Source organism: Pteropus medius, unplaced genomic scaffold, assembly GCF_902729225.1.
Source record: "Pteropus medius unplaced genomic scaffold, Ma_sr-lr_union100, whole genome shotgun sequence".
Taxonomy (NCBI): Eukaryota; Metazoa; Chordata; class Mammalia; order Chiroptera; family Pteropodidae; genus Pteropus; species Pteropus medius.
The window spans coordinates 15057713-15068323 of NW_024354503.1; the positions used below are offsets into that span (position 1 = coordinate 15057713).

The window sequence follows — 10611 nt, forward strand, 5'->3', positions numbered from 1 at the left end:
AGTGCCCCCCACCCCGCCCCCGAGCCCATATCAAAGCAATAACCAAACTTACCTTCTATTTCCCCTTTGCTTTATCACTTACAGCGCCTAAAATGCACTTCAATCTTGCCTACCACTCATGCCAACCCACTTTACATTTTAGCAATAATGAACTGCTTGGATATTCCGGCAGCACCGTTCACACAAGCCTTTTCTAGTTTAGCTTCTGTTCTTAGTCCCTCCTCACTCTTCGCTGTTCTCAGCTTCTGCTCATGGTTCAAGACTCAATCTGGATGTCATCTTCTTTAGGAAATCTTCCAAACCTCTGCCCTGTTTACCGTTCGAGATTAAGTGCCTCTGCGAGATGGGACACACCACCCACACCCCAAATCACTCCTGGTTGTCCTTACTGCTATCAACCGCCTTTACCACATTATACTGGGATCATTTCGCACAACAGCAAAAGCCGTGTACACGGAGCGCCTAGCACATTGCTCAGTAAACGTCTTATGAACAGAAAACCCCAAGGACAGCTTCTGAGCCACAGGCTGCTCAGATCACACGGCCTGGGTCCGATCCTCACACCCTTTTCGGACACCTCCGGCTCTACCCACCTTCTCGAAGCGGTCCTGGTCCCAGGCATCATCATAGCCCGAATAGTTACCCGGAAAATCAGTGGTATGAACCTAGAGCAAAGAGAACCGAGTCTGTCCGCGAAGGGGCAGCGAGGTCAAGCCCGTCCCCACTCCGATCTCAACTCATCCCTGTTCCACTCTCATTTCTCCTCCCGAGCTGAAGGCCACAACTTACATTGCGAACGCCGAATTCCCCTAGAACCACGCGGCTCCGCATTTCTTCCACTGCCCGGGCCGCCGCCATCTTTGATTCCGCCACGTGACTAGGATAGCAACTGGCGTGTGCGTTCTAGTCGCCCTCCTCCGTCTCCGTGGCAACGCACCACCGCCTGGAAGGTTAAATATCGCGAGACTCTACCCCTTCTCCATCCACGTCCCCAGCTTCCGGAAGTCAGTTTTGGCCAAACATCCGGGATTACCCTTTTTGCGTTCCGGCTCATCCCGCCTCTCTTTCTCGACCCTGGACCTCTCCTTCCCTCGAGCCCACATCTCTCCTAGTCCCCGACCACGCGCGGGACTAGCTCGGGCTACGGCGACGGGAGCTCTCGAGGGACATGGCAACTACGACAGCGCCGGCCGGCGGATCTCGAAACGGGGCTGGCCCGGAATGGGGAGGGTTCGAAGAAAACATCCAGGTAATGGCCCCAGGGCTCCGGCTGCCAGCAGCCCCAGGGCCAGCAATCGTACTGAAGTGTCGTGGGGACTCTTCCTTGGGCCCTGGAAATCTCCATTTGCAGCACTTTTCTCTCCTTTGGGTCTTCGTGCACACGAAAGTCAGTGGGACCAGTGCTGACGTGAAAGGGCCGGACTTGTACTCTAGTCAGAGGCCCTCAGGTCTCTGGGCCCACCCGCTCTTGCTTCCGGGACAAGCTAGGTGGTCGGTCAGGGTCAGGCATGGCAGAGGTTTGGGGAGTAATGCACTGGCTAAAACCATACTGTGTGTACAGCTTTGTTTTGGGGTTGGGAAAGGCAAAGAAAGTGGGCACTTTTTGCAACCCTTTGAGGCTTTGATGGGGAAGGTAGGAGAAAGACATGTATGGGAGACAAGGAGTGGGTTTCCTAGGCTAGAAAAGAAAGCCAAATAATCAAAGTTCTGAGAGCAAATGAAGGGAAGAGAGTGGCATGATCTATGGTGACTCCAAGCCATATCCCCAGCAGTGGAAGAACAAAGCCCCGAGCCCAGGGATGACAGAAAAAGACTCGATGGAGCAGAAAGGTCTTGCACACTAGGAGCTATTGTTTTCACAGGGTGGGGGCTCAGCTGTGATTGACATGGAGAACATGGACGATACCTCAGGCTCCAGCTTCGAGGATATGGGTGAGCTCCATCAGCGCCTTCGTGAGGAAGAAGTAGATGCTGATGCAGCTGCTGCTGAAGAAGAGGATGGGGAGTTCCTGGGCATGAAGGGCTTTAAGGGACAGCTGAGCCGGCAGGTGGCTGATCAGGTGAGCAATACTGGGTCCCTGGCAGGTGGAAAAGTATACCTAGGAGGCCACAGGTTCTGGAGTTGGCGTTGGGGAAGGTTACCCCAGGTTGTCTAGTTAGAACTATGTAGAAATCCAACAGAAAATAAACAACAGGCCTTAAAGCCAAGAATCTCACAATACCCACCCACACGACCCATTTTCCTGTCCTCAGATGTGGCAGGCAGGGAAGAGACAAGCCTCCAGAGCCTTCAGCTTGTATGCCAACATCGACATCCTGAGACCCTACTTTGATGTGGAGCCTGCCCAGGTGCGAAGCAGGTGAGGATCCTTCTGACCCAAGCTGCCCTCCTCATACCTCGTCCTTCATCCAAACTACAGCCAGATACCAAGCCCTTAGACTCCCCTCTTCATTACACCACTATCCCTCATCAACACATCTGTACCCCAGCCACACCATTCCTCTTACCAGTCTGGAACAGGACATGGTGTTAACACATTTCCTTCTTCCTCTTCTCCATCTAGTAAGCTACTCATCTTCCCTTAAAACCTTGCTCAAATGTCACTTTGTTACCCATTCCTCAACCCCACTCCCAGTTTGTCCTTTCCTGGTACTCTCAGAGAGCTCCGTGTTTTCCTCTAACAGATAACACTTCAGCAGTGCTGTACTTTCTTATTCTTGCGTCTGTCTCCCCAGAGGCTTTCTCAAAAGTAGGCTCTGTTTATCTTTCTATTCCCAGCACTAGAAAAGTCTGTGAACCAGAATATTAGTACATAGTTGCCGAATGAGTTTTCAAGAATTAGATTTAATCTTGGCTTGGTACTTTGTTCATAGTTTAATTTAACCAACGCTTACCAAATACTTAGTATACTCAGCAAGTACTTATTAAACTTTTGCTCTGTGCCAGGCACTGCACTAGTTGTGATTTAGTGGTGAAAAAAGAGGGGAGCCTTGCCCTTGAGTGCAATTACAGTACAGCACTCATTTGCCATGAAGAGACACACAGGAGGGACACTTGACCCACAGTAGGCTGGAGGTGGGACAGGGCAGGTTTCCCAGAGGGGCTAAAATCTAGCCAAAGTACTACTAGGAGTTAGCGACTTAAGAAGAGAATGGGGAAGTGACTTATACTTTTATCCTTCTACCTGGAATTTTCATATCACTTCAAATATATTTCAAGAAAATGCTCAGTGGTACCTGGAGGAATGGTAAGCAGAAAGAGGCAGGAGGCACACTGGTTCCCTCAAGTAACACCTTTCCTTCTAAACCTTTCCCAGGGCTTCACCATCACAGTTCGGAATTCTGGGCATTCTCTGCCGAGGTTTGCCTTTTAAAGGGGATCAGGTCAAATAGGTAAATTGTCAAGCCCTCTCCCAAGACCCAGCTGGGCTCCCTGAGTTCCCCATATTGCTGCTGCTTCAGTCAGCACAGCATCAGAGGGTTGTCCTTCTTAGAAGCATTTTTAGGGGCAAGGAAGTGATTTCCTCATTCTTTATCTTTACTACCCTCTTCTTCTTTTACCATCTAGTATGTTCTCTGGAATTAGAGAGATAAATAAGATTCAGGCCCTCCAGAACTTCATAGCCTAGTGCCATCTCTGCTCTCATCTCTCCTCTCCTCTCCTCTCCCAGGCTCCTGGAGTCCATGATCCCTATCAAGATGGTCAACTTCCCCCAGGTGAATAGGGGTAGCATGACTGGAACAGCCAGGGGAGGCACTAAGGCAGAGGGCGGGGCCACCAGGCAAAGCTGGGGAAAGAATAAACAGAAGAGCCATTCTACCCTCCATGCTGAATGAGTTGGTATATTGACAGAAAATCGCAGGTGAGCTCTATGGACCTCTCATGCTGGTCTTCACCCTGGTCGCCATCCTCCTCCACGGGATGAAGACCTCTGACACCATTATCGTAAGCAGGACAGAAGACTTTGGGGGGTGGCTGACCTGAGTTGAAACCTGCCCAAGGATAAGATGATGGAGTGAGTTAGAAGCATCCCTGAGGACAGCCCTGGGTGAAGCTGAGACCATTGGCCTCCCAGGACTAAGTAGAGCCTTCACCCCACAGCGGGAGGGCACCCTGATGGGAACAGCCATTGGCACCTGCTTCGGCTACTGGCTGGGCGTCTCATCCTTCATTTACTTCCTCGCCTACCTGTGCAACGCCCAGATCACCATGCTCCAGATGCTGGCACTGCTGGTAAGGAGTCTAGCATGGTGGTGGGCAAGGGTGATCTTAAAAGAGTAGCCAGGCCTTGGTCTGCATTTGTCCTGGGGCCCCAGGGCCTGGAGTGAGGTCAGTGGACTGTTTATTTCTCAGGGTCTTCATGATGGTCCAGAGGCCAGCCAGCCTGAGTGATTTCCCTTTCCACCATCCTCTTTTCTAGGGCTATGGCCTCTTTGGGCATTGCATTGTCCTTTTCATCACCTATAACATCCACCTCCATGCCCTTTTCTACCTCTTCTGGCTGCTGGTAGGGGGGCTGTCCACCCTGCGCATGGTAAGCTGGGCAGGAAATTTCCAGGGGTGGGCTGTGCTCCTGAAGAGTTGGAGAAAGCAGCCCAGAGCTTGGGCCAAATCCCACAAAAGGATCGAAGTGGGAGGGAAGAGCCCAAAGATTGTTCTGCTCCGGGAAGGAGTATCTTCACACCGCTCACTTTGGAGCCAGGCCCTCTAAGCTGTATTCTTGTGGCTCTAGGTGGCAGTGTTGGTGTCACGGACTGTGGGCCCCACACAACGGCTGCTCCTCTGTGGCACTCTGGCTGCCCTGCATATGCTCTTCCTGCTTTATCTGCATTTTGCTTACCACAAGGTAGTAGAGGGTAAGTGACAGGAGGTCTGGATATGGAGGAGGGGAAGAACAGCTGCCTAGGGTAGGACCCAGCCAACTCACGCTCACCTTCCATCCTCTTCCTTTCAGGGATCCTGGACACACTAGAGGGCCCCAACATCCCACCCATGCAGAGGGTCCCCAGAGACATCCCTGCTGCAATCCCTGCTGCTAGGCTTCCAGCCATCGTGTTCAATGCCACAGTCAAGGCTGTTGTGGTGACAGTGCAGTCACACTGACCCTACCTGAAATCCTTGGCCGGCCCCTTTTTCCCCAGCTGCTGAGTGAAGGAAGATTAAAGGACAGTACTGATGACATGTGTCTCTTTGATGGGGTCTGCAGCTTAAACCCCTCCTTTGAGGCCTGTCGAGGCTTCTGAAGGGCACAGGACCAGGAACTCCTGGCCAGGACTGCAGGGCTCTGCAGCCGGTGCAGAAAGTGGGTTAGCACCTCTGAGGCCCTCTTACCACCTACCCCTTCCTTTCTCTTTCTCTCTCCCACATTGTCTTGCTAAATATAGACTTGGTAATTAAAATATTGATTGAAGTCTGGAACTGCAGCTACTGCTCCAGTGGTCCCCCCACCACCCTGTTTCCTATACATTTTTCTGTTTTGTCAATGGTGGTAATGTTACATGTTCCCTTATACCCTCAGGATGTAAGGTGGGAGAGGTAGAAAGTAGGTGGGACAGACCAGACTACACTGAAGGCAGTAATTGAAATAAGGAACCTGCCCCTGAGGACAGGGGACCCAGGGAGCGGCGGGGAAGCCTCAAACACAAGAACCGTAAATCTGTTGGAACAGTGTACCCAGCATGAGTTTGGGCTCAGCTGCACTCTTGGGACATGAGTGTTGAAATGACCATTAGACGAAACTTCCAGACCCAACTCCATGTCATTAAAAGACACTTATGCATTGGGTCATTAATGTAGGGATAATTTTCCTGTGGGTGCTCACATTTGAGCCAAACTTGCCTCCGCCTTGGTTATACTGGGGCCAGAGGGACAAAGCTCTCTCCAGTTTTCTCTGTCCTTCCTCTTTGAGATGCTGGTTACTCTTAAAAAAAAAAAAACCACCACCACCCATTTAATCTGCTTCACTGGTTAACAGAGGGAATAGAATTTCTGACCTCTCTTCACTACTTATTTTTAAAAAATCACCACCCTCGTAAATCTAGGTCAGCATCTTTCCTTCCTAATAAAAAGGCCCTTCATTTGCCTGAGGTGACCGTATATTCTGAGGCCCACACACCATCACCAGTGGACAAATCTCCCAACAGCACTGCCCACACTGTACAGTGTATCCTTCCCGAAAGCTCCAGCCCACTTTCCACGGTCCTCCCACCACTTAAGGTCGCTGATCCTGGCACCTTGTTTATCTTGGCTATCCCAGTTTTAGCGGTTCTGCGACCTCAAGGCATCAGCAGTGCCCTACGCACCTGGAGAAAGCGGCATCAGCATCTTGCATATACCTGCGGCTCACCTGCCCCAGGGACTCTGGGGTTCCCCCTGTGCCTGGTAGTTAAGGCCGCTCTGCCCCGCCCGGCACCTGGGGCCGCCATCTTGGCGAGGGGCCCGCGGGGAAGTCCACGTGGGCTGGAATTCCCGCTCACGCTGTGCCTCCCATCGCGGGCGCGCGGCGAGGCCGGTATTAAAGGGCCTTAGAGACTGAAGCAGGACCGGAAGGTGTGCCTGGGTTCCAAGTGAAGGCACCGACAGGAACGACAGGAGAATGGGCAAAAGAATGTGGTCATAGCCTCAAACGCCATCTCCATGTGACGCGCCTCCATTCCACGCTCCCAACCCCTGATGGCCTCAACCCAACCCTGCTATCTACTTTCTACCCGTTGTTTGGCCCCGCACCCAGAGGAAGAGCGTCCCCACAGCTACTGAACCACCCAGTGCACGCAAACCTCGTGGGCCCGCGTGGCCTAAGCCAGGCAGGGGGCGTGGCGAGCGGTGGTGACGCGGCCGTTGCCATGGGAACTCGCCGCCTGCTCTGGCTTTGGAGCCGAAGCCTGAGCTGCAGCCCGCCGCCCTCCAGCCGGCTGCCGGCCTGCCCGCTTCGGGCTCTCCCTGCCGGCGCGGTGGAAGAAACCGGGCTGGAGGAAGGGAGAGAGAGGATGTGGCCTCAGAGCGGGTATCGGCCCCGCGCGTCCTAAGCCGAGACCCCTGAGACGCCGCCGCCGCAACCGCGAGGGACGAGGACAAGCGCAGAGCAGCACCCGGCCGGCTGCGGATCGCGCACCCCGGCCCACGGCTCAGACACGGACGGCACGGTCCGCCCCGGCCCCAGCGCCGCGCGATCTCAGCCCGGCGGGCGACCTCCGCGCCTCCGCCGCTCCGGCCGGCTCCGGCCCGGGGCCCTTCTCTCTTCGCCGCCGCCACCACCGCCGCCGTCGCCGCCACCTCCGCGGCCACCTGAGCCGCTGCCGCCACCTCCGCCCCCGCTCCGACCGCGACCCCAGCCTGGGCCTCGACCTCAGCCCCGACCCCGCCCACAGCCCCACCAACCTCGCCCGCGGCCCGGGCCCCGGCCCCGGAGGCCCAGCCGTGGGTACGATGCTGCCCAGCTCCATTCAGATTTCAGGGGAGCCGCTGTCAGGCGCCGAGGTGCGGGACATCTGCCGCGGCCTGCGCGACAACGCCGTGCGCCTGCTCTCCCTGCGCGGCTGCCGCCTCTGCGACCGCGACTTCGGCCGCATCTGCCGGGCCCTGGCCGGGGCCACGTCCCTGGCGCAGCTCAACCTTAACCTGGGCGTCGTGTCCAGCCCCAGCCGCATCAAGCAGCTGGCGGAGGCGCTGCGGACCAACCGCTCCATCCAGTCCCTCTTGTGAGTGCGCTCCCTCGCAAGGGGGTCCCAGGCACTGCACCCCTCCTTGCACTCCTCTGCCACCTCCTCTTCCTCCACACACTTTCCTGTACCTCTTTCCACCATCCACCCTTCTTTCCCGTTACACATACCCCTCATCTCTCTGCCCACCCTTCTACAACACCCTCCAAGCACATCCCTTCTCTCCAGACTTTGCACACGCAGCCCCACCCCAAAGGAGACGGGATACCCACATCTTCCTGGCGGGGCACGTGTACCTCCCTCCTAATCACCTCATGGACTTCTGGGGGCAATCTTCAGTTCCCAGGAAGGAACACTTCCCTGGGGACTAGATTCCCCCTGCCCCTACATTCTACCTACTGAGGAGTCCTAATCCACTACCCACCCTCTTTTCTGTGCTCTGTCCTGGGTCCCAGTCTCTATCCCAGAAAAGAAACCGAATTCTACTGCTATCTGTATTCCTTAGGATCTAGAATTTTCTTTCTCCCTTCCCAAGGCTTCTCCCCAGTGCTGTGACTGAGTGCCCTCCTCACCTCTAGAGCTTACCTAAGGGAAGGTTGAGTTGATGATTGCAGTAACCCCTTCCCCCTCCAGATAGAGTCGATGATTGAGATAACCTCTGCTCTCTGGTCTCACCCCGCCCCCAGCCTACATGGGAGTCCCCTGACAGATGCAGGGCTGGCCTTGCTGAACCCAGCCTTGGCCCTCCACCCTGCCCTTGTGGCTCTGGACCTGGGGGACTGCATGCTGGGTGATGAAGCCATCAACCTCATCTGTGGCCTCCTCCCGCCAGACGGGGCCAAGTCTGGTGAGCAGGGCCCTGCCGAGGGCATGGGGCTGGTGTAGCCTTGATGAAAAGCTAAGTGCAGAGGGCAGGGGTGTGGCCCAGAGCTGAGGGCTCTGACAATATGGGAGAGAATGTTTTTCCTAAATCCTCTCAGGAAGGATTAGGGGCTAAGCAGGGTGGAGAGTCTGGAATCTAGGTTCCAGTGGGCAGTGAATGCATGGGTCTCTCTGGAGTTTGGGGGGGTGGCGGTTAGTGGCTCCCAGCCACTAGGGACACTCCAAAGACCTAGGGCAGGGTAGGGGCTTAAGGAGGACCTGACCTTCTTCATCCTGGCTTCTCCTTACAATGTTGCCCAGGCTTGAAGGAGCTAACGCTGAGTGCCAACCCTGGCATCACCCCTAAGGGCTGGAGCCGCCTTGCCATTGCTGTGGCCCACAGCTCCCAGGTCCGCGTCCTCAATCTGGACTACAATCCCCTCGGTGAGGCTGAAGAAAACCCCTTTAGATTCTCACCACTCCATCCCCATCCAAGAACTTGGGACCATCAGTTGGCATGGTAACCCCCACACTGGGGAAAGGAAACATGGACGGGAGGGGTCTGGGAGGTAGTAGAGGAGCCACCTGTTTGTAAGACCAGATGACCAACAGGTAGATCAAAGCATCCATCACCACCCAGGACTTGGCTTGCTTCATACATTCACTCACCAATCACAGTGCTCTCCTCCTGGCCACTTACCAATTGTATTTCCTGGCCTGGGGGTGGGATCTAAGATTGTTAAGGCAATAGGGAGGCTGTAGGGGAGGAAGGGTTAGCAGGCCTGTGCATAAACTCAGGTGTGTGTGTGTGAACGCTCTCTCCTCAGGTGACCATGTGGCAGGAATGTTGGCTGTAGCTGTGGCCTCCAGCCGTACCTTAGAAGTCCTAGACTTGGAGGGCACAGGACTCACCAACCAGTCAGCTCAGGTAAGACATATTCATGTTTGGGGAAGGCCAAGGGTTGGGATAGAAGTTAGCCAGAGTGTCTGTGTACATACCAAAGGGGTGGCAGGTTGGATTCGTAGCCACCTTAAATGTGTTTATCCTTTTCCATATTCTTCTCTACCCTAGACCCTGCTGGACATGGTAGAAAATTACCCCACAGCTTTGCGGAGCCTGGTGTTGGCTGAGAACAGCATTAGTCCAGAGCTGCAGCAGCAGATCTGTGACCTCCTTTCTGAGGGAGAGGAGGAAGAAGAGGTGGCAGGAGGGGCTGGTGACACCCAGGAACGAGAGAAGGGACGGGAGCCTGCTGCCCACCAGAGGGGCAGCAACTCCTGGATGTGCCCCAGTGGTAAGAGACCTGTGGGTTAATTGGAGCTAGTTCTGAAGAGGCTTGGGAGCTGAGAGAGTGGTTATGGGAAAACCTAGTCCACTTCTCTATTTGTGGTCCCCAGTGGAAGAACGAATGGTGGTCTGAACGCCCCTCTGCCTTTCCACAGATCCCAGCTCTCAGATGGTGCTAATGACGTCGGGACTAGGGGACAGTCTGTTGGCTGAGACCGAGATGTGACTCTCCACTTTGGCTTCTGTACATCATTACACTTGTCTATGTCCCCAGCACCTTGCTCCAGATATCAGGATCAGGCCCTGGGGCTTGGGAGGGAGAGGGTTGCATGGGGCTCTGGCAGCTCCTGGTAGTGTGGTGGGAGGCTCTGGTAGATGTAATGAACAATAGCCTTGGGGGCATTTGAACCCAAGGAATAGTTCTGGACTCGTTGGCAGCTCTGGCTGCAGCCCGCTGGCTCGGAAGAGATTTTATGAACTCTACAACCTGGCGTGTGTCTGTGGTCACTGGGGCTGGCAGTAGGGGAGAAACTGGGACTACCATTAGGCACCATTAGGGGGCAGTGCCATCCCACACCCAAGCATCTTCTGGCCCCAAATGTCTCAAACAGGTCTGGCTTGCAGGCCTTGGACTTCTCAGACCTGGAGTTCCTAAGGTGACACCTTACAGAGGCTCCATAAGGATATAACTAAGGTAAAGAGCCTGCCTCCAGAGCTGGGCTGGTCTGGACTCTACCTCAAGGAGAGACTCAAGGGCCGTCAAGGTTACTTGAGACGTATCCTCTTCCACTGCCTGATGCTCT

At 54.8% G+C, this 10611-nt stretch overlaps 3 protein-coding genes across 3 annotated transcripts in view; 2 read left to right on the forward strand and 1 right to left on the reverse strand.

Moving 5' to 3' along the window:
- Positions 1-950, reverse strand: part of POLR1C (RNA polymerase I and III subunit C) — a 3799-nt gene extending 2849 nt beyond the window's left edge. The window contains exons 1-2 of the mRNA XM_039854468.1: positions 790-950; positions 594-665 (exon numbers count right to left, since the gene is read on the reverse strand). Of these exons, the coding sequence (XP_039710402.1) occupies positions 594-665; positions 790-858 (141 nt within the window). The 5' untranslated portion in view covers positions 859-950. The remainder of the gene's footprint in view (positions 1-593; positions 666-789) is intronic.
- Positions 951-1005: 55 nt separating this feature from the next.
- On the forward strand, positions 1006-5406 carry YIPF3 (Yip1 domain family member 3). Its single transcript, XM_039854467.1, has 9 exons — positions 1006-1249; positions 1863-2060; positions 2254-2360; positions 3672-3717; positions 3854-3946; positions 4103-4234; positions 4422-4535; positions 4734-4857; positions 4956-5406. The coding sequence occupies exons 1-9, from the start codon at positions 1169-1171 to the stop codon at positions 5102-5104; spliced, it is 1044 nt and encodes a 347-aa protein (XP_039710401.1). The 5' UTR covers positions 1006-1168; the 3' UTR covers positions 5105-5406.
- A 1392-nt stretch (positions 5407-6798) lies between these two features.
- LRRC73 (leucine rich repeat containing 73) lies at positions 6799-10294 on the forward strand. Its single transcript, XM_039854470.1, has 6 exons — positions 6799-7698; positions 8346-8506; positions 8842-8964; positions 9348-9448; positions 9593-9815; positions 9964-10294. Exons 1-6 carry the CDS (start codon positions 7427-7429, stop codon positions 10032-10034), a joined length of 951 nt encoding a protein of 316 aa, XP_039710404.1. The 5' UTR covers positions 6799-7426; the 3' UTR covers positions 10035-10294.
- Positions 10295-10611: the final 317 nt, after the last annotated feature.

What these genes read in the sequence shown, in the direction of transcription:
- YIPF3 (XM_039854467.1), top strand. Translation starts at nt 1,169, where the DNA reads ATGGCAACTACGACAGCGCCGGCCGGCGGATCTCGAAACGGGGCTGGC. An exon ending in GGTTCGAAGAAAACATCCAG is followed by an intron (nt 1,250 to 1,862) that starts GTAATGGCCCCA and finishes TTGTTTTCACAG; the next exon opens with GGTGGGGGCTCAGCTGTGAT. An exon ending in TCCAGATGCTGGCACTGCTG is followed by an intron (nt 4,235 to 4,421) that starts GTAAGGAGTCTA and finishes CCTCTTTTCTAG; the next exon opens with GGCTATGGCCTCTTTGGGCA.
- LRRC73 (XM_039854470.1), top strand. Translation starts at nt 7,427, where the DNA reads ATGCTGCCCAGCTCCATTCAGATTTCAGGGGAGCCGCTGTCAGGCGCC. An exon ending in GCCAGACGGGGCCAAGTCTG is followed by an intron (nt 8,507 to 8,841) that starts GTGAGCAGGGCC and finishes AATGTTGCCCAG; the next exon opens with GCTTGAAGGAGCTAACGCTG. An exon ending in CTCCTGGATGTGCCCCAGTG is followed by an intron (nt 9,816 to 9,963) that starts GTAAGAGACCTG and finishes GCCTTTCCACAG; the next exon opens with ATCCCAGCTCTCAGATGGTG.